We start from the raw sequence: 20,099 nt of genomic DNA, 5'->3' as shown, positions 1-20,099 counted from the left end.
CGGCCATTGACAGTATCAACCCATAATAAGCGAAAAAAATTAAAATAAAAAAAATAATAAATTCCAGTAGAGATTTTTTACCAAATCCTATTTCAGCTACTTCTAATTTTTCAACAAAAATAAACTTCCAGTCCTCTGCAAATGGCCGAGAAAGTTCTGTTAAAGAGATGTGGTCAATCGACTCCTGCCTGCTTATTTTGATTAGAGCTCGCTTTCAAGTGCAAATGGAATCTCTGCTTTCAAATTCCAAATAAAAGAGACAGTGATTATTGTTGAAAAGACCAAAATTGTTACACTGTTAATCCAATTTCGATATGGGTATTGTTAATCCAATGTCCTCAAATTTATGTAATATTTTTAATTTGTAAATTCAATTATTATTACTTAGAAAATATTCTAATTCTCATTTAACTTTATTATATTTTATTTTCTAGATTTGATTATGTTCTATTAAATCTGTAACTTAAGATTTCTATAGATTTGGATATTTTTATTATCCGTTGCTATTCCTAATTGTATTGTTTTTTCATGACATCACAAATTGTAAGCAAGTATTATCCTCAAATCCAAAATGTCGAACTTTTGATTGTTAAACCCTGCAAGCCTTTGCATTTATTAAGGGTAACAAGAGTCTTGCATGACTTTTCCTTGTTTTTTTTCTGAAAGCAACAGTTTGTAGACTTTGCTGATTGCTCATCAAGAAAGCTGTCTTTAATAAATAGGGAATGAAAAGAAGATGTGCAAAGCATCAGTTTGATCTGCAGAAACCAAAATGGCAGAAGTGAAACTATTTGGGATGTGGGCTAGTCCTTTCAGTCACGCAATAGAACTCGCCCTCAAGCTGAAAGGTGTACAGTATGAGTACATAGAAGAAGATCTCTCCAGCAAGAGTCCTCTGCTCCTCCAATACAACCCAGTTCACAAGAAGATTCCTGTGCTCGTACACAATGGAAAACCCATTGCAGAATCACTAGTCATCCTTGAGTACATCGACGAAACCTGGAAAAACAATCCTTTATTGCCGAACGATCCTTATCACAGGGCTATAGCTCGATTCTGGACTAAATTTGTACATGAACAGGTGCGTAAATCAGTTCCCAGTTTTCTGCTTGGTTATGTTCATAAGATATGTTCAATGATATTGAAAATTGATGCAGATCTTACAGACAGCTCTAAAGACCATTACTGCACAAGGGACAGAGCAAGAGCAGATGATTGAAGAAGTGTATCAAAAGCTTAATTTTCTGGAGAATGAGCTGAAGGGAAAGGACTTGTTTGGAGGTGAGAGTATTGGATACCTAGACATCGTGGTATTTTTTATAGCCCGTGCCTTTCAAGTCAATCAAGAAGTTACGCAAGTGAAATTGATAAGCTCAGAGAAATTTCCAGCTATATGCAAATGGATAGAAAAGCTACTCAAAATAGATGTGATGAATGAATGCCTTCCTCCAAGAGAGAAACACATTGCTTTCATTAGAGCCCGTCTAGAGGCTGCAAAATCATCTTCCAATTAAAATAATCTCCATGATTGTTACCATCTCCTGCATTACTATTCATATACAACGGGTTGGAATAAAAGAGTGTTATAATTTTTCCTAAGTTTTTAATGGAATAATTATGTCAGGACGAATGTAAAATAAGAAAAGTTGCCGATATATTTTGTATTTATAATGGATGGAACGAAGATAAAAATGAACTTGGAAGGAAAAGGAGTTGGATATACCAATAAGACATAATTAGCAGAGGACTTGGACAGGCACGGCAAGGATAACATTAAAAAAAAAACAAAGGACATTTATATAATTCGAGTGGAATGCTGACGATAAAAAAGCAGTCAATATAACATTTTAACTAAATGGGCAGTAGTAGTGGTGCTGGTGCAGCACCAATTACCAAACCCAAACCACAGCCATAGCTTTCTTTTTTTTTTTAAAAAAGGAATATTATACCAAATTCAAATGGAATAATCATATAGCCTCTTTCTACTTAAATTTAAAGAAAATCTACCCACTAAAGCTCAACCAAAGCACAGAAACAGTTATTGTTACACTGTATATCCTAGCAAGAGACCCACCAACTTCTTTACCATGTCCTCCTTTTTCTTTTCTTTATATACGCACATATACATAAACCTTAGCTGCAGGGGCAGGGAATGTTTGTGTTTCTTAATGTCTCTGCTTTTCTTTCTCCGACCAGTACCACCACCCCTGTACCTCTCTTTAGGCAGATGATAATAGCAAATAATTAAATACCAACCCCAACGTGACTTCTCTTTACGCAGCAAGACTCAATTTCCTTTATTATGGCCGTTGACCAGCACTACACCGAGTCATCATTGCTTCCTCCTTACTCCCAGTTTTTTACTGACGATAACACCAATGGTCTCTCAGGGAACAACAACAAACACCTTAGCCAAACCTGCCCTTCTTGCTTTACTTCATCTGATTTTGGTTCTGAACTCAGCTCACCTGTTGATTCTGAACTGGGTTCAGCTGTGTCAGATAGTGATCAAGACTACGATTACATTGCTGAGTTGACTCGCCAAATGGCTCACTACATGCTCCAAGATGATGGCAACAGACGTGAAAATGAGGTACTACACTCTTTTTGCGATTGATGCTTGTATGATCCATTAACGTGCAACTTCTGATTTAGGGTTTAACGTTTTGGTTCTCAGGCATGGAGTTTGGCTGGTTCCCTCCAATCAACAAAGTGGTCTCCGTTTGGGTCAAGCAAAGAAGAAGTATCTACGTTTGAGAACTTGAAGATGAACGAAGAGAAGTCCAGGCATAAGAATAGTGAAAGATTTTTAGCCCCAAGGAAACCCAGAAACTCAAATCTTGAGATTCATTCTAAGCAAGCATTAATTGATTACCAAATCCAAGCCATTCAAGTAAGTACCTCTTTGTCTAGTTTTCTATTTCCATAAACGGAGTACGTACTAAATCTACTTATTTGTTAATTTTGTGGCTTATCTTGCAGTTCTATAAACTCAGACAAGAGCAGATTATGAAGCAAAAACAGGAGTCTCGGTATTGGGGAAAACAAGCAAATGGGTTTAATCACGTTGAGCTTGATACACAAGCAGCCAGGCCAGTTCATCAAAGCAAAGGCAGAGCTTGTGCCGGGTTTGGTAACAGACAAAAGGTTTCGTGGGCTAATATGCGGCAGCAACAGAGAGCCGGTTCAGATATGACAGCAGTTTTCCTCAGTGAATCCGGTCCAAGAAATGTTTCTTGTGGGACAGGGGTGTTCTTGCCCAGAGGAATCGGCAATACTTGTGAGTCACGTAAGAAACCAGGTAATTGCTGAAGAAAATTTTAGTTTTGCGTTAAAATATTGGTCTCTTCTTTTGATTTTTATGGTTTCATAGGGAGTTGGGAGTAGTTAGCTTCTGGGTAGAATGGCGTATCTGCTGCCATCACCTATCCATCTAGATTAGGTTTAGATTTTATGTTGGTTTGTTGTGATTTGGTGGAATCCAAATTGATTCCTGTTAACCTAAATTTCAGAGGTAGCAGTGACCAAATTAAGTTTGATAAGTGTGAGCTGGAATCATCCTCCATGGATGGTCCACCAGTTGTTAATTTGGACCTTCCACAAATTAATTCCATTCAGCAAACTACTGAGACAATAAATTAATGAACTCCCATATAAGCAATTAGTTGTGCAAAATCTTGATTACAGGCAATTTAAAAATGAACATAAAAATACAGTTGAACTGATGGCATGGTCTGGTTTTTCTTGGAGCAGGGTGTTCCACTGTTCTTATACCGGCAAGAGTTGTACAAGCCCTAAAACTTCACTCTGAAAAAATGGGTTCTGAATCAAGATCCAATAGAGCTAGTTTCCCAGTTCAACAAGGTACCTTTCCCTTTCACCAAACTGCAGTTTAGGTCCACTTTCAGTCCTGAACAACAACGTCCTAAAGTGGTTTCATTAGCATATCTAAAAGATAACAGCATCGGGATTTTCTATATTTGATCTATTCATGTACTGTTTTGTAGATGCCTTACTGGGTGATGTGAGGTATGATCTGCAATTCCAGAAAAAGAGCCAGTCCAGGACGACGCCGGCAAAGAACCAAGAGATGGGTCTGCCTCAGGAATGGACATATTGACATGAAGCAAACCACAAAATGGCTTGTTCCTCACTACTACTAAACTCTCTCTCACATTAATGATGTTTTTGCTAAAGAAAAGATGAAGAGTTGCAGAATAAAGAATGAAAGAAGAATGGACGTTTAGTCAAAGAAAACAGGGAACTCCATAGAATCGGACAAATCAAAGGATCAATAGAATGCATTATTTATTTATTATTTTATAATAAAGGGTGAGATTTAGACAGAGGAAGAAAATAATGTTGTCATAAAAAGACACAAGCAGGTCTGTTCCTTCTTCTGGCTTGTGCTGATTAGCTATATATGATTATTACTTATAATTAGTAGTGTTATGTCTTGTAGTAATTCAGCTGTCAGCAAAGTGGATTGCTTGTGATTGTATCGTATCGTATCTCTAATGGGATCAATTTCTATCTCATCTCTCAATTTGTTCATAGAGCTTCAAATCTTCATTACTAGAAAGGTTTTATCTAAATATCATTTTAGATTCGAATATAAATTAGTCTTGTTCGTTTATATTGGTAAAAATGCCACATAATTACCAATAAAATGGTAAAGATGTGGAAAAAAAAGAAATTAATGTGATGTGAAAAGTTGGAGCAATTGACAACTTGTAGGCGATTGCACAAGTTTAAGAAATTTTCATTATGCTCTTCAATTCTAGCATTATTTACAAGGTGTGTCAACTGAGCACTCATTTTCACTTAGCAATTGCCATTAATTTTCAATGGAATCCATTCCTTTCTTTTCCTTGGAAAATTCAATATCTTTGGCCTATCTCTACGCCCATTTTCACAGCCGCGCATTGAAAACCACCCACAGAACTAGTTTCTGGAATTCTCATAATTAACCACACAATTATCATATTCTTTCTTCATCAAGAGAAACTAATAATGCCATGTGTATGTAATTCAAGAATCTGCAAATCCTACTCCAACAACCAAACCATCATTTTCCTTGAGCTCATTATATAGAGATGGCAATTTCTTAAAAATCCTAATCCCAAAAATAAGGAATGATTATGTTTTTGTAGGAACTACAAGTCCAACCTGAAGGAGGTTATAGCTTAAATAGAGCCCCAGTCGGTGTTTTTAGTCCAAATGTCTGTCAAATAGATCCCCATTACCTCAATGGAAGCTTCCTCCACTGGATTACTTGATGGAGCTGTGAAATTTTTCCCAAAAAAAAAAAAACCAACTGAGTGCTTGTTTTCACTTAGACTTTTTTGGTTGACAGTAACACAATGCATGATTTCAAGTTTCTTAAGAAGCGTTCAAATTCTATGTTTGGTCTTCTTGAAAAATTAAGGTTTTCATGTTATTGTAAAGTTTAAGTCAATTAATGGGGAGTTCACCCTACAGAAATAAAGCCTTAGCAATGGGCATTAATTTCCAACGGAATCCTCCCTATCCAGACTTGGACTATTTATTACTCTGTTCTGTCTATGTCTTCTTTTCCTCGGAAAAATAATCTCTCCGGCCTGCATCTTTAACCATTTAATTTTCCAGCCATACACATAATGGCACAATGAATAGTCTCTGCAATTCTGATTACCCACACAAATATCATATTCTTGATCAAAATAAACTAATTGGGTAAAATTAAAATCTATGAACACAATCATCTACTAACAAAATTATGCCTAATTTGATGAAATTTCGCTAGTTATATAGATGATACACCTCAATCCAACACTTTTCTTATTAAATGCTACATATAATTTTTTTTTTTTTTAAGCCGTGTAACTGTAATCGAGGAATCTGCAAATCCTAGCCCAAGGATCAGACCACCATCTACCTTGAACAACATTCAGCAACTCATCAGAGGAGCATCAGAGGTTTTATCAGACGGTGGCGATTTCTTGAAAACCCTACTCCCAAAGAACAAGAACCCAAGAGTATGACCTGCCACAGCCACCAAAAACACACCACCATTGAAGGACATAACAGCTAACATCACCAGGTAGGCCAAACCAATCCTTACAGCGTGCAAGATAGTCTGGATTAAACCGGAAGCTATATGGGTTGAACCCGGCTTCATCAATTGGCAATGAGAGAGCCACTCACCAATAAAAGCTAAGCAAAAAACAAATATGAGGGCCAAAACATACATTCCAGGTCTGGTGCCAGGCCAGCCATCGAAGAGAATTTCAGCATTGTTGCCCCAGAAGAAGGTCATATGCATCATCATCCTGTGGTGGGTGTGCATCATCATCCCTCCGGTGGTGTTGGTGTTGTTCATGGTTGGACCCATCCCTCGCATATCATGATTACCATGATCCATCTCTCTCTAATTTCTTGTGCGTTTCTTGTTCTGCTGCGGTGGACGGTGCTGTTGGGGGCGGAGGACGTTGAGGTTGAGGAGACGGGGCTGCGTCTGACACTTATAAATAGAGAGGGTCGGTGCTTGTGGTGTTGCGGATTTTCATTGAAATTATATCGTACAATAAATTAAGTAGGAAATAGTAAACAGTGTACTGCGTGAGAGCCAAAGGAGATTATTATCCCTGTGACGCAGTGTACACAAACAATGTGCAGCCATTCCACCTGTCCACAGGCTATAGATAATTTAGTCTACTCAATGTATTATATATAGTAATTATTAATAAAAATTTATATTTCTTAACTTTATGTAATGGTTATTAAAAAATTTATTGATATTGTTGAATATGATTATAAATTGACTTAATTATTAAAATTATTATCTTTATATAAGTAAAAAAATATATCATAATTAAACTAATCAAAATTTAAAATTTTATTATAAATATTAATTAAGTAATAATTTAATTGGTATTTTTTTATATTAATTTAAGGATAAATTATAGTTTAGTCCCTCTAGTTTAATGAAATGTTTACTTTAATCTCTGTATTTTTAAAAACCTACAATTTAATCTTTCATCTATAAAAAAAACTGGAAAATAATCTGTACCGTGAAATTTTCAATTAATCTCCCATTTATTTTAATGAAAATGACTAAACTATCCTTTAAATAAAAAAATCAAATCAAACAGTCTTCACTCCATGCCACTACCTCCCCTCCCCCGTCTTCTCCTTCTTCTTTTCCTCATCCTGCACCTTCTTCTTCTCTTCATCCTTCTTCTTCTTCTTTTTAGTTGCGACTGCTCTCCTTCTTTTTCTTCTCCTCGTCCCACTACCTCCCCTCTCCAATCCTCTCATCCTTCTTCTCCTCATTCCAATTCTCACCCTTCCTTAATTGCCAATGGGAAATCTTTGATTCACCCTTCTCCAATTGCATGAAATCAAACACAAAAAAAGAAGAAAAAAAATGAGAAAAAAAGAAATAAGAGGATGGGGAAAAGAAGGTGAAGGATGAGAAGAAAATGAAGAAGAGGATTGAAAAGGAGATATAGTAAGATGGGTTGATTTGGAAGTGAAAAATAATGTTTAATTTGATTTTTTTTTATTTAAAGGGTAATTTAATCATTTTTATTAAAATAAATGGGAGGTTAATTGAAAATTTAACGTTAAGAATTATTTTATATTTTTTTAAATGTGAAATATTAAATTATAAATTTTTAAAAATATAAAAATTAAAATAAATATTTCATTAAATTGGAGAGACTATACCCTTAATTTAATATATAACAAAGTGAGTAAGTTTTCTAAGTTGAATTCTTCATATTATTGTAAGAAGGGAAAAGGTATCTCTTGACTGTTGTTGTATAGAGTAAGTAGTAGATAATATTTTAAACTCTTTCAGATAAAAAAAAAAAACCATAAATAAAATAAATAATTAAATACTAATATATGACTCCTAAAAAGGCCAATGTCATCAGTTAAGCATAATTTTTCATACTGAATATATATTTTTTATAAAATAAAACTACTTATATTAATAAAATTTTATTAATCAATTATTTAACTATGAACGACTAGAATAATATTACGATAAATTCATCTAATATAAATATCAATTCTAAATTTAACAAAGATTTATGATTATATATCTTTAAAAATATTATTTTAATAATATGAACTTATGCATTTTAAAATAATAATTTTTTTTATAAATACATAGATAACATTACATTTTTCAAAAATCAGAAAAATTAACTCAATGTAAACCAATCCAAAGATCGGTATAGAAACCAATTAAAATTAAACCCAAAATTCGTAATTCAATCCAACCACATTAACCAACGCACTGCATGGACAGAGTAGCAACTATTGTCACCGTCAATGCTCAAAGTAATCTCCACTGTGATTATCACGTTTGATTCCCTTTCCTTTCTCACTTTTCTTTCTCTATTCTCAAATTTTTCCAAGAATACGTCTTGAACGAGAATTGGAATCCAAATTGTAAAGTACCAATTTAAGTCTGATTTGATGAAGGAAACTAACTACAACTGTAATGTTAATTAATAAAAACAATAATTAATTTCTGAATAAGCTCCACTACTTAACAGATTCCTATCTAACTTTTAAACACTGCCTATGAATTTCTCATAAACAAATCCACACAAATTGGGTTCATCCATTTATTGGTGCACCAGTTACACATCGTTTTTGTGTGATTGCTTATTATAGCATATCAAAATTTCCATTTTAATATTACTAATAAAGCATGTATTAATTTTTTAAGGCAATGTTAAAAGTATATATTTTAGAATCTATTTCACTTTTATACCTTATATATTTTAATTTATAATTAATTTTATGATAGTTAATGTGACAAAAAGAAAAACCTAAAAAAATGATGCTTTCAGCCCAGTGATTATTTAGAACCTTAGACAATAATCAGTTGTTAATTTTGAGATTTTACGTTTATAATCATATTTTGTTTTAGACAAAATAACTATAATAAGCAGTTGTTATTTGTTAGGCCTGAAGCAAAGCCCAGTCTCCTGGAGAACAGCCCGCGGAGTTCCCGAGAAGTCTAGGGGCTTCGTTTTAAAATAACACTCGGCAGCTAAAAGGGTTTGCTTGATTCACAAATCAACTTCATAATCTTTTATGAAATTCAATTAAATTTCATCTTCTTATTTAATTATATTCACTTTAATTTATTATATTAAAAAATAATTTGAATGAATTTTTATAAAATAATTTATTATTAATCTCTTTTATTAAAGAAAATAGTATTAAATAAAAGAAAATGACACAGAAGTAAAGAAAACTTGTTATGTAGACCAAAATTTAATATTAAAAGAATAATTGAAATGATTTAATTTATAATTATGAATAAATTTGTAAGAGTATTCAAACCTAACCATATAAGTTAGTTATTTCATAAATTATTTTTATTTTTTTTAAATATATCCTTAATTTATCAAAATAAATCTTTAAATTAAATATGTTTTAAAGAGAGAGTTATACCTTTAAATTTTAAAATAAAATAAATAAATAAATTATAATTTATTTTAATTCAAATCTAGCTAAAGCCGCACATCAAAACTTTATAGTGTACGAGATTTTCATTAATTATTTTATATATTTGATTTCTAGTATATTTTAGAGTAAATTAATATTTTATTTTTTTAATACATAAAAATTTTGGTTTTTTTGCATTTTTCATACTCATCATTACTGATTTAATTATAATCAAATGCAATATATTTTAATAAGCCGATAAATATTATTAAAGGATGTAGTCGTAAACAATGACGGACTCAGCTATGGGTCAAGAGAAGCCATGAATTTTTAAAATTTTATAAAGGTATTTATATAATTTTTATTAATTCTAAATAGATAAAAGAAAAATTATTATTTAGTTTTTAAATTTTTAAAAAAATTTATTAATTTATTTTATTTAAAAATTATTTAATTAAAATATTTTTTATTTTATAAAATTATTTTTTATAAATTTATTAACCTATTTTAGATATTTATATTATTTATTTTTTATCAAAATTAAAATAAATTGGTTAAGAGTTACTTAATAAATGAATTAAACAATTTAATTTCATAAAATGTATAAATATTTTAATTGAGTGATTTTTATAAAAATAAAAATTAGTAAAATTTTTAAAAATTCAGAAATTTAATAATAATTCTCTTATTTATAGTCTCAATATCAATACTATTTTTATGAAGATATTTTTTTTATTTTTAAAATATTTATAAGATAAATTATTCACTAATTATTTAATTTATTGATTTAATATATATGTAAATCTCATAATAATTAAAATTACTTCATTAAATACTTAAAATTATAAAAATTATAATAATTAAATATAAATTAATTATTATTAATAAAATATTAAATTAATAACATATATTATTAATTGATGTCTAAATTTTTGAATATATTCTAAATTTTTATAAATTGATAAAATTAAATAATAATAATTTTAATATTGTGTGAAAATTTAAAATATAATCAATATCACTGTTTAATGTAATATATTTAACTTAATTTATTTATATACACCACTTTTTTATTATTAAAAAGTGAAGTTTATTTATTTTTATTTACATAATTGAAATTATATATTAAATTATTTAAATTTTAAAAATAAATCTTAAATTTGTAGAAAAAATAGTTTTAAAAATAATAGTAAGATCGTTTAATAGATTTTATAGACTATTGAGATTTTAAAAAATAAATTTTAAATAAAAAATAATTTAATAATTTACAGTTATATTTAAAATTTTTTAGATTAAAATATTAAAATCAAATAATATTTTTTTAATAAATAATAGTATAGATAATTCATATTAAAAAATTTTAAAAATTCATATTTAATATTTGATGTGAGTAAATTAATGTACAATTTTATACATATGAACTTTTTTATTTATTTACTTGAAATTAAATTTTATTTTTACAATTTTATATATATAAGTATTTTTTATAAATTAAATGAAATTAGAGTTTCCACTTAAAAAATAAAATTAGATTTTTAATTTAAATTTTTAATTTAAATTTTGAAGTCCATTACTAGTCATAAATTATAATAAAAGATATGAGCTAAAAATGTATTATTTTATTAAATATATTTTAAAAAATTGAAGAATTTTTATGTTCTGTAAAATATATTTAATTTATTATTAAAATTTAAAAATTTTATTTTCAAGATCGAAAAATAAGGTTTTTGCTTAAATTTCATACGGCAAGTATTAGCAAGCACGATCCATTTGATATTTGATTGGCGTCCCTTCCGGCGAGGTCTCTGCTTTCGCGAAGCTTAGACCACGCTTTTCTCATGAATTTGCTTAATTTAGTTTAGTTGGAGTTGGAGAATTAGTACCACTTAAAATTAATTATTTAAATATTATTCCACAATTCCCATCATATTCTTGAAAATCTTATTTATTTATAAAATAAAACCCAATTATTGAGCTGAATTTAGAGGCAGCCGTATATTTCTGTGTGAAAATAAGAAGCAAATATCTTTTTTCTCCATTATTAATGTTATTAAATCAAATTAAAAATTCCAAAATAATATTTCATTTATAAAATAATGGGTTAGCCGTACATTACTTGCTCTCCATTTTCATTATCCAGCTTCCTCTTAAGAATCACGTGAATTAAAACAAAACAAGATTGTTACAACTGTATTAACGTTGATTAATTATTATTCTTTTCATTATGCAGATTATTGAATTTTTTTTCTTAAAATTCAGACAACTTGCAAATATCTGTGTAATTTTGTAGTAAATTAAGTTGGTAAAATAAAAGAATCCGAACAAAAGTGTTCTAGAAGTTGATGCATGAAGAGAATATAAATGGTCCCATCACATGTGGGACATTAATTAATTAATATATAATTAATGGCTTGATCCCCTCTCAATAAGCATTTATTATTCTATTATACCACAAAAATATATTAAATAGGCCAATCAAGTTTCGCATTCACATGCTAATACTCAATTTGTGTTTTCAAAAATTATAAAATATTACCCAAGTTAATAAAAAACTGATATATAAATAAATGATCTGTTTTAAAAATAAAATATAATAATTTTTTATGATAAATTATTTATACAAATTTGAAAAAAATATTTGTAAATGAAATAAAAAACTAAAAGAGATTTAGAAGAAAAAAGGATTGAGACTTTTTAATTGGGACATGTGACCTCAAGTTGCCAAATTATATATAAGTTATTGACTGAACAGATAGGGATTAGACACATTATGCTTTGCAATAAGAGCACCCAATAATAAAATATATGTCTACACAACCAACTTAGCTAATAATTTAATTTAGCTCTTATTTAGAGGAAAAACGAAAACTAATTCACCCTGGATTTGTTTTTTACTTTACTATTTTTTTAACCATATCATATATATATTTAAAAAATATTAAAAGAATAAAATTTTTTCCTTAAACTTGATTAAAATAAATAAAAGTAAATAAAAATCTGAAAATGGAAGGAAAAAGGAATTCATTATGATCACATCATGATCCCGCAGCCCTATGCTTGAATGTAGTTGTTATCCACGACATCAAGTCAAAGATAAACATAAAACTACGTTTTAAAAAATAAAGATGATAAACTCCCCATTTCAAAAAAAAAAAAAAAAAAATCGAGAGCTGGCGCGATTTAAGGATCGTTATTACCCTACAGGACAATAGAAGTTAAATGAATAAAAACAATATTAGATGTGAATTAATAATAAAGAAAGAGTCATTTGCAGCTGCCACGTTCAGAACTTCAAATATTTTATGTTTCACAACTGGTGAGTTCTTCTATTTATACCCATAAGATGTGGAGAGCAACTACAGCTCTCAAAAAACCTGCATGAGAAATTACTAGAGAGAGAGAGGGAGTGAGACAGAGATGGAAGCCAAGAGATGCCGCAGAGTGGTGCTAGTTTCATGCCCATTCCAAGGCCATATTAATCCATTGCTTCAGCTTGGAACCATCCTGTACTCTAAGGGCTTTTCCATTACCATTGTTCATACACAGCTCAATTCTCCCAAAGCCTCAAAACACCCTGAATTTGATTTCCAAGCTATACCAGAGGGCTTATCGAAACAAGATATTGCCACAGGAAATTTAGTGGATATCATTTTGGCATTGAATGAAAGGTGCAAAATACCCTTTCAGGATTGCTTGCTTGATATGATGTTAAAGCAAGACTCTGATGATGAGATTACTTGCGTCATATATGATGATCTCATGTACTTTTCAGAAGAAGTGGCTAATAATCTCAACATTCCAAGCATTATATTGCGCACTAGCAGTGCAGCCAGCCTTCTTTCTCGATTAGCCATCCTCCAACTCAAGGAAGAAGGTTATATCCCCTTTCCAGGTATACATGCATGGACAATTTACAGTCCTTTTATTTTTTTTTTCAATCATTAATCATTTTAATGGAACCTGGATGTAGATGCTATGTCGCAGGATCCAGTACCTGCACTTCGTACCTTAAGGTTCAAGGATCTACCAATTTGTGAGTTTGGAGCCCCGGAGAATTTCTTTCAGCTGCTGGCTCATGTGTGTGATACAAAAACATCTTCAGCTGTCATTTGGAATACCATGGATTGCCTTGAAGAACCACTATTGATTGAGCAACAACGAAGGCAATGCTCTATTCCAATCTTCGCAATAGGCCCTATGCACAAATTTGCACCAGCTTGTTCCGGCAGTCTCCTAAATGAGGACAGCAGTTGCATTGATTGGCTTGACAAACAAGTTCCCAATTCAGTTATTTATATAAGTTTGGGAAGTTTAGCTTCCACAGATGAGAAAGAGTTGGCTGAAATGGCCTGGGGTCTTGCCAACAGCAACCAACCTTTCTTGTGGGTGATTAGACCTGGTTCAATAATGGGTTCAGATTGGATTGAATTATTGCCCCAAGGTTTCATGGAAAGTGTTGGAGAAAGAGGTTGCATAGTTAAATGGGCACCCCAAAGGGAAGTGTTGGCACATCCTTCTGTGGGAGGATTTTGGACACATTGTGGGTGGAATTCTGCCTTGGAGACTATATCTGAAGGGGTCCCAATGATATGCAAGCCATATTTTGCAGATCAAATGGTAACTGCGAGGTTCGTGAGCTATGTTTGGAGAATAGGATTGCAACTGGAGAATCAATTGGATAGAAGTGAGATAGAGAGAGCTGTAAGAATGGTTATGGTAGATAAAGAAGGGGAGGAAATAAGGCAGAGGGCTGAGGAATTGAAGGAAAAAGTTGAAACATGTTTCAAGAAAGGTGGTTCTTCCAACAATTCCTTAAATAAGTTGGTTGAGTTTATGTTATCTTAGCTGCCTAATCTCGTATATGTTGTGTCGTATCAGGGTGGTAAAAGAGCAAATTGAACTTGGCATGAATCTGCAATTTGATAAATATTGTAATTGAATTGAATTTGTTGTTGGTGTATGTGTATCAAGCTTAGAGTTTCGGAACTAGTGGCATAATTATGAAGGTGAAACGTTTATTTGTGAAGCATGTGCGTGATGAAAATTTCTGACGTGCATCTGTGTATGTGTATTCATTCAATAAAATATGATTAATTATGTGATATAATTTAATTTTAATTACTTTATCATTTATTTATTAGCCGAGTGAATATGTATAAATCTTATCATATGTACTAGAAAAAGCCCAACTCAGTTCTTTGGCTTAAATCTTCCAAGTTTATTGGATTTTACCAGGCGCTTCCAGAAAGGGCTGGGAACATGGCCCCAGAAAGTACCAGATATCTCTTCTTCTTCTTGCTATAAATGACAAGCTCACCTCCCCCTCATCTCACCATCGACAAGCATCAGCAATTCACAACCACTTTCGCAGCAATCAAATAATCAAATCAGCTCTTGTTCCAAAATCCTTTCAATAGAAAGAGAATGGCACTGATTCCAAACTTCTTTAGTAACTCACGAGACAACGTCTTTGATCCCTTCTCTTCTTTCGGCCTGTGGGATCCATTCAGGGACTTCCAATTTCCCTCTTCCTCTTCAATCCTCTCTCTTGATAATTCTGCTTTTGTTAACCCTCGCATAGACTGGAAAGAAACAACAGAAGCTCATGTCTTCAAGGCTGATCTTCCTGGGCTTAAAAAGGAGGAAGTGAAAGTGGAAATTGAAGATGACAGAGTGCTGCAAATAAGCGGAGAGAGGAATGTAGAGAAGGAAGACAAGAATGATACATGGCACCGTGTGGAGCGTAGCAGCGGTAAGTTTTTGAGGAGATTGAGGCTGCCGGAAAATGCAAAGATGGACCAAGTGAAGGCCTCAATGGAAAATGGTGTTCTTACGGTCACTGTTCCAAAGGTGGAAGTGAAGAAATCCGATGTCAAGACTATTGATATCTCTGGTTGATTATCTTCTTTCTTGTAAATTCATGGGTATGTGAATTTTTTTTTTTTTTTTTTTTTTTCTAAAAGAGAGATGAAGAATACTGGTGTTTGTTGTAATAAAACCACATTTGTATTTTGATTTTTAAATAATTAACGTATTTTGCCTATTCCTTAAGTGAGGTGCTTTCAAATTTCTCTCTTTATTTATTTTTTTAAATTAAAATGTTGTTAATATCGGAAAAAAAAAATATATTTAAACTAAGGCCAACAGGTCATCTCATATTCTTAATGCTTCTATAAAATTTAGAGAGAAAATCACCTCCCAATATCATGAATAAACAGACAAAATGTTCAGAATAAATTCTAATAACATCTTTAAAAGTAGTTTTATTTTGTGCCCTCAAAATACCTGCATCAATATACATTTCAAAAGATTCATAGTCGATGCTTCCCAAGCAACGAAATCTTACCTAATTCCTCTACTTGCCCTGCCAGAATCTCTGGTTTGAAAACTCCTCCAAATATCTAAAAAAGATTTGAGTATTATGAACCAAGACTGAAGTCTAGCATTGCTTATGTCGCAGATTATTCCTATCATTCTATAATTCTCATAGAATAATATACACCTATCATCATTGGCAGATGCAGAAATGAATGAAAACAGCTCTGCAAACTTGCATACTTTGCTATAACCTAAATCCAAGCAGTCCCAACAATTTTTTACAAAACATCATTAGAATTAGTAAGAAAATAATATTATCATTTATTATTTTTTAAATGAATAATAATTTTTATGTAAATTATTAATTAAATTATACAAAATTAAACATGTTGAAATTTTATTCTGTTAGTTATAATTAGATTTAAAACAGGTTTGGATAATTTAAAATAATTTCAATTAGGTTTGAGCGAATTTAAACATTGATTTTGAGATACATTTTTTTTTCCTTTTGGCAAATAAGCTACCCGTTTGCATCCCTGGTTCCTGTTCCTCCGGAATCCCAAATTGTCATCAAGCAGAAGATTTGTTGGGCCGAAGATGACCTCCAAAAGACCGAATTCGGCAGCAGTGGTGGCCGAAGCAGATGACCTTTTGATCGAAATTCTCGCCCGACTACCCGTTAAACCGCTGCTCAAGTTCAAATGTGTATCCAAGCGATGGCTGTCCCTGATTTCAAATCCCCAATTGTCTTTCTCCCACTCTCAATTTCACCGGGGACTGAAACCCTCGCCCACCGCTATCTTGATCAATGACTTCTATTATTCCACTCCTGATTTTAGAATCATCCCTCTAGATCCATCCGCAACACAAAAGGTTGAACTTTCCTTGGATTTTCTGAACTTCCCTCGGATCAGCATTCTACAATCTTGCAATGGTTTGCTCCTCCTATCTTCTAGCTTTTTGGTCAGCCCCAGCGAGATGTTCCTGCCGGATTATGGCCGCTCGGTTCACCGTTCTAGCTCTGTGGTTACCGAAGATGATCGTGGCATCGCATATTTACTCTGTAATCCCACTACTAGACAATTCAAGAAACTTTCTTTTCCTAGTCCTCTGAAGGAAAAAATGAGAATTCCTTATCCTCTCCTTAATTATCAGCATCGCGTGGTTTTTGTTTGCTTCGCTTTTGATCCTAAACGATCGCCATACTACAAGATCATCGTCATGATCAAACTGAATAAGAGTTTTGTTGAAATTTATATATATTCATCAGAGACTGATACCTGGACTTCACGAACAACAGATGTAACGGACCTGTGTATGGATATCGAATTCTCACCAATCGGCTTTCATAATGGGTTCTATTGTAATGGCGCGATTCATTGGTACAGAAAAGTTGGACACCCATCAGCGGTCTACTTTGATCTTGATAATGAGATCTTCAAGAAAATGGCTTTACCTCCTGAGTTGGATGTGTGGTACTTTGGAGAGTCTGATGGCCATTTGTATGTTATAGGTGGTCTCGTAGATCTTTTTCTACCTTTAGATTATGTTGTTTTGGAGATGGCAGCTGATTATTCTGAATGGTTTGTGAGATATCATATTAATCTTCAATCCATGAGAGAGGAATCTTCTGAACTGAGCTGGAAGGTCTGTGAAGTATTGAGCATTATTTGTGCCAAAGATGAGAAGGAGTCTGTGGTAGTGGTGTTAGTGGATGGTGTAGTGATGAGCTACAAAGTTTCAGATGGGACATCCAAAAGAATTTTTGATCTAGAGTGGAAATCCCTATTTGTGGCGTGTACGCAAGACCATACTAATCCTTATCAGTACGTGGAGACCATTCATTGTTTTTGATCGTAAGTAATTATGGTTTAGTTCAAATGTCCTTATACTTGAGATTCTTGATTATTCTTACATTTTTCTTTTCATATGTACAGTCTACATCTGCTGCAGCGAAATTTTGATTCTCAAGTCCGTAGACGAGGCTTTTAGTTGGTACTAGCTATTGATGCTATTTCAAGTTGTGAATGCCCTGATTTGCTATGCATTTTGTTGCAACCGTATAGTCTTGTATTGTGTTTAACATTTCTAGCATGTTTAGCGAGTTAAATCCATGGTTATTGGTTTGCGGCTTTGTCTTTTCTTTTTTGATGCAGGGATCAAGTTGCAACAGATGGATTCTTCCAGGTAGAGACTGATTTTGCTAAAGGCTTCCATGGACAATGATATAGTATGTGGTGAATTGTGATGAAGGGTTAAATTCTCTGTGTTGAGTTTCAAATAGCTGCGAAGTAAACCTGAGTTCATGAACTTGTAAATGTTTTGCAACTATTCCTACTTCTTATATCAACTAATACCTACTTCTTGAAATTGTGATGCCTTGTGGTTGTGTTCTCGTCTTCCTTCTCTATTTGCTGATTTGAATCCCTTTTTTCATCATCAATGTTCCCTTTCACTTCCTCTTTCTTGATCCAGGAAAGATGTGAGCTTCCGGACTCGCATTCCAATCTATGCTAATGGAAGTGAGAGGAAGAATGGAAAGGAGACGTCAGTTTTGCTGGGAAGTGTGGAATCCAAGTTGCTGCTTTAGTTGGTTATCAAATAAGCTTGGAGTTGGCTTTGGTTGGCTGTTTGAGGAGTTTTGGCATTTATCTGGGCAAACATCAATTTCAAATAATTATTAGCTATTCTATTTACTAAAATACTATTATTATTAAATCTCATTTTAAAATTTTCTTTTCAAACCGTTTAAATTTCATTATACTAAAATTAACGTGAAATGAAATGGTTAAAAGATATAGAATTATAAATTAAAAAACTTATAAATTTAAAAATTTTCTTATTCGATACCTTTGGCATATGCTATAAAAAATGAAAAAGAAAATGTATAATAGCATTACAATATGACTCTACTTTAAATTGATCCCGTAAGATGCACAAGAAGATAGGAAAACTCAAAAAATCAGACAAGCACAGATTTATAGGTAAAGGGCTCAAAAACCAGGCAGCTATAAAGATTTTGCGTAAAAACTTCCACACTTTTCCATACGCATATTTCTAATATCATTTTAAGCACGAACTCAACCGGAAATCTCAATAACCTCAACATCAGGATTGTTGATTTACTCCTTAGTAATGGTCACATCGTCTGGCAGGCTGAACTCCTCAAGCACTTGGCCCACAATACCATGATCATTGTTGTCTTCCTCTTCCATGTTCCTCTCTCCGCTGATTCGTGGCCCTTTGACATCTTCAATTTCCACTTTCAGTTTCTCTTTTTCAAGCCCAGAAAAATGGGCCTTGAAGACGACCTTATGGAGTCTGTCTATAGAGAAAAGGGTTTTTGTATTATTTACTGAATGTATTACAGAAACTTATATAATACAAGTCTACAACTAACTAAATACAAGATAAGTATATAGCTATAACTCAAATACTAAAAATAAGTATACAGTTATAACTCAAATACTAAAAATAGATAAAACTGTTATAGTTAGTCTTTATCCTTAATATCTACAACTAACTAAATACAAGATAAGTATATAACTATAACTCAAATACTTAAAAATAGATAAAACTGTTATAGTTAGTCTTTATCCTTAATACTGTCTTCAGTGACAAAGGCTAGAAGAGGAAGGAAAAAGAATGACGTTGAGTGGATCCCGCAGAACAGAAGAAATGAAGGGATCGAATTCATGGGTTGCTGAAAAAGCATGGAACCATTGCCATTTTCACTTTCAGTGATTCTTGCTTTCTAGTATATGCAAGTATTATTGCTTCTTGCTCTCAATAACATGCTGCAGTGGGACAGGCCCGTTGCCTGATTGTTTATAGGAAGCATGGGAGTCATCTGGTACCTGGTCAATCAGAGAGTCTTGGTTGTCTGCGCATTTGTTAACCGACTTTCTGGTAAGCTCTGGACCTTTGAGGCTTTTATAGGAAGATTGCTGAACTCTGGACTTGGATGTGGTGGGCTTCTAGTCTTTGAATCCCAAAACGGGTCATCAAGCCCGTTCCAAATCAAATTTTTGGATGTGTTAAGGTTGTTTGTTACTCCTAAAAACTAGGTTCCATTTGATTCAATTTTTAAATATATATTTTTTATTTATATGAAAGTAATACATACTTTTATGTAGCTTAGAAATTTTTAAAAATTATATTTAATTATTTAAAAAATAAATTTGAAATGAAAATCATAGATCTAGTTCCATTCCTATTTAATTATGCTTCTCTACAGTGAAACTAGCAAGGTAGTAAACAATATCAGACTCTTAAAATTGACCAGTGTGGATATGTACGCTAATAAAAAAGATTGATTTAAAAAATTA

The 20,099-nt window shown here is 32.2% G+C and overlaps 6 protein-coding genes across 11 annotated transcripts; 5 read left to right on the top strand and 1 right to left on the bottom strand.

Moving 5' to 3' along the window:
- The first annotated feature begins 702 nt into the window (after window positions 1–702).
- Window positions 703–1,597, top strand: LOC122724458 (glutathione S-transferase U7-like). Its single transcript, XM_043959438.1, has 2 exons — window positions 703–1,081; window positions 1,158–1,597. The coding sequence occupies exons 1-2, from the start codon at window positions 773–775 to the stop codon at window positions 1,512–1,514; spliced, it is 666 nt and encodes a 221-aa protein (XP_043815373.1). The 5' UTR covers window positions 703–772; the 3' UTR covers window positions 1,515–1,597.
- Window positions 1,598–2,031: 434 nt separating this feature from the next.
- Window positions 2,032–4,558, top strand: LOC110621055. 2 transcript variants are annotated; one of them, XM_021765095.2, is made up of 5 exons: window positions 2,039–2,593; window positions 2,678–2,893; window positions 2,983–3,301; window positions 3,754–3,864; window positions 4,008–4,558. In XM_021765095.2, exons 1-5 carry the CDS (start codon window positions 2,303–2,305, stop codon window positions 4,118–4,120), a joined length of 1,050 nt encoding a protein of 349 aa, XP_021620787.1. In that variant the 5' UTR covers window positions 2,039–2,302; the 3' UTR covers window positions 4,121–4,558. The 2 variants fall into 2 exon arrangements, with proteins under 2 accessions (XP_021620796.1, XP_021620787.1); XM_021765104.2 differs by lacking the exon at window positions 3,754–3,864 and having other exon boundaries at window positions 2,032–2,593.
- Window positions 4,559–5,405: 847 nt separating this feature from the next.
- Window positions 5,406–6,557, bottom strand: LOC110621817 (copper transporter 6). The gene has a single exon (XM_021766128.2). It carries the CDS (start codon window positions 6,401–6,403, stop codon window positions 5,930–5,932), a length of 474 nt encoding a protein of 157 aa, XP_021621820.1. The 5' UTR covers window positions 6,404–6,557; the 3' UTR covers window positions 5,406–5,929.
- Window positions 6,558–12,825: 6,268 nt separating this feature from the next.
- On the top strand, window positions 12,826–14,557 carry LOC110622982 (UDP-glucose iridoid glucosyltransferase). The gene is made up of 2 exons (XM_021767774.2): window positions 12,826–13,345; window positions 13,424–14,557. The coding sequence occupies exons 1-2, from the start codon at window positions 12,871–12,873 to the stop codon at window positions 14,296–14,298; spliced, it is 1,350 nt and encodes a 449-aa protein (XP_021623466.1). The 5' UTR covers window positions 12,826–12,870; the 3' UTR covers window positions 14,299–14,557.
- Window positions 14,558–14,662: 105 nt separating this feature from the next.
- LOC110622990 (17.3 kDa class I heat shock protein) lies at window positions 14,663–15,402 on the top strand. The gene has a single exon (XM_021767786.2). It carries the CDS (start codon window positions 14,878–14,880, stop codon window positions 15,349–15,351), a length of 474 nt encoding a protein of 157 aa, XP_021623478.1. The 5' UTR covers window positions 14,663–14,877; the 3' UTR covers window positions 15,352–15,402.
- A 798-nt stretch (window positions 15,403–16,200) lies between these two features.
- On the top strand, window positions 16,201–18,515 carry LOC110618274 (F-box protein At5g07610). 5 transcript variants are annotated; one of them, XR_006351828.1, is made up of 4 exons: window positions 16,201–17,597; window positions 17,709–17,766; window positions 17,928–18,001; window positions 18,247–18,515. XR_006351828.1 is itself a non-coding variant. In XM_043959425.1 (4 exons), the coding sequence occupies exons 1-2, from the start codon at window positions 16,369–16,371 to the stop codon at window positions 17,761–17,763; spliced, it is 1,284 nt and encodes a 427-aa protein (XP_043815360.1). In that variant the 5' UTR covers window positions 16,201–16,368; the 3' UTR covers window positions 17,764–17,766; window positions 17,928–17,958; window positions 18,247–18,515. The 5 variants fall into 5 exon arrangements, 2 of the variants coding, with proteins under 2 accessions (XP_043815360.1, XP_021617112.2); XM_043959425.1 differs by having other exon boundaries at window positions 17,928–17,958; XR_006351830.1 differs by having other exon boundaries at window positions 16,202–17,627; window positions 17,928–17,958.
- Window positions 18,516–20,099: the final 1,584 nt, after the last annotated feature.

This window comes from Manihot esculenta, chromosome 1 (genome assembly GCF_001659605.2).
Source record: "Manihot esculenta cultivar AM560-2 chromosome 1, M.esculenta_v8, whole genome shotgun sequence".
Classification (NCBI taxonomy): domain Eukaryota; kingdom Viridiplantae; phylum Streptophyta; class Magnoliopsida; order Malpighiales; family Euphorbiaceae; genus Manihot; species Manihot esculenta.
The sequence above is the reverse complement of the archived record's forward strand: the minus strand, read 5'-3'. Positions and strand labels throughout refer to the sequence as shown.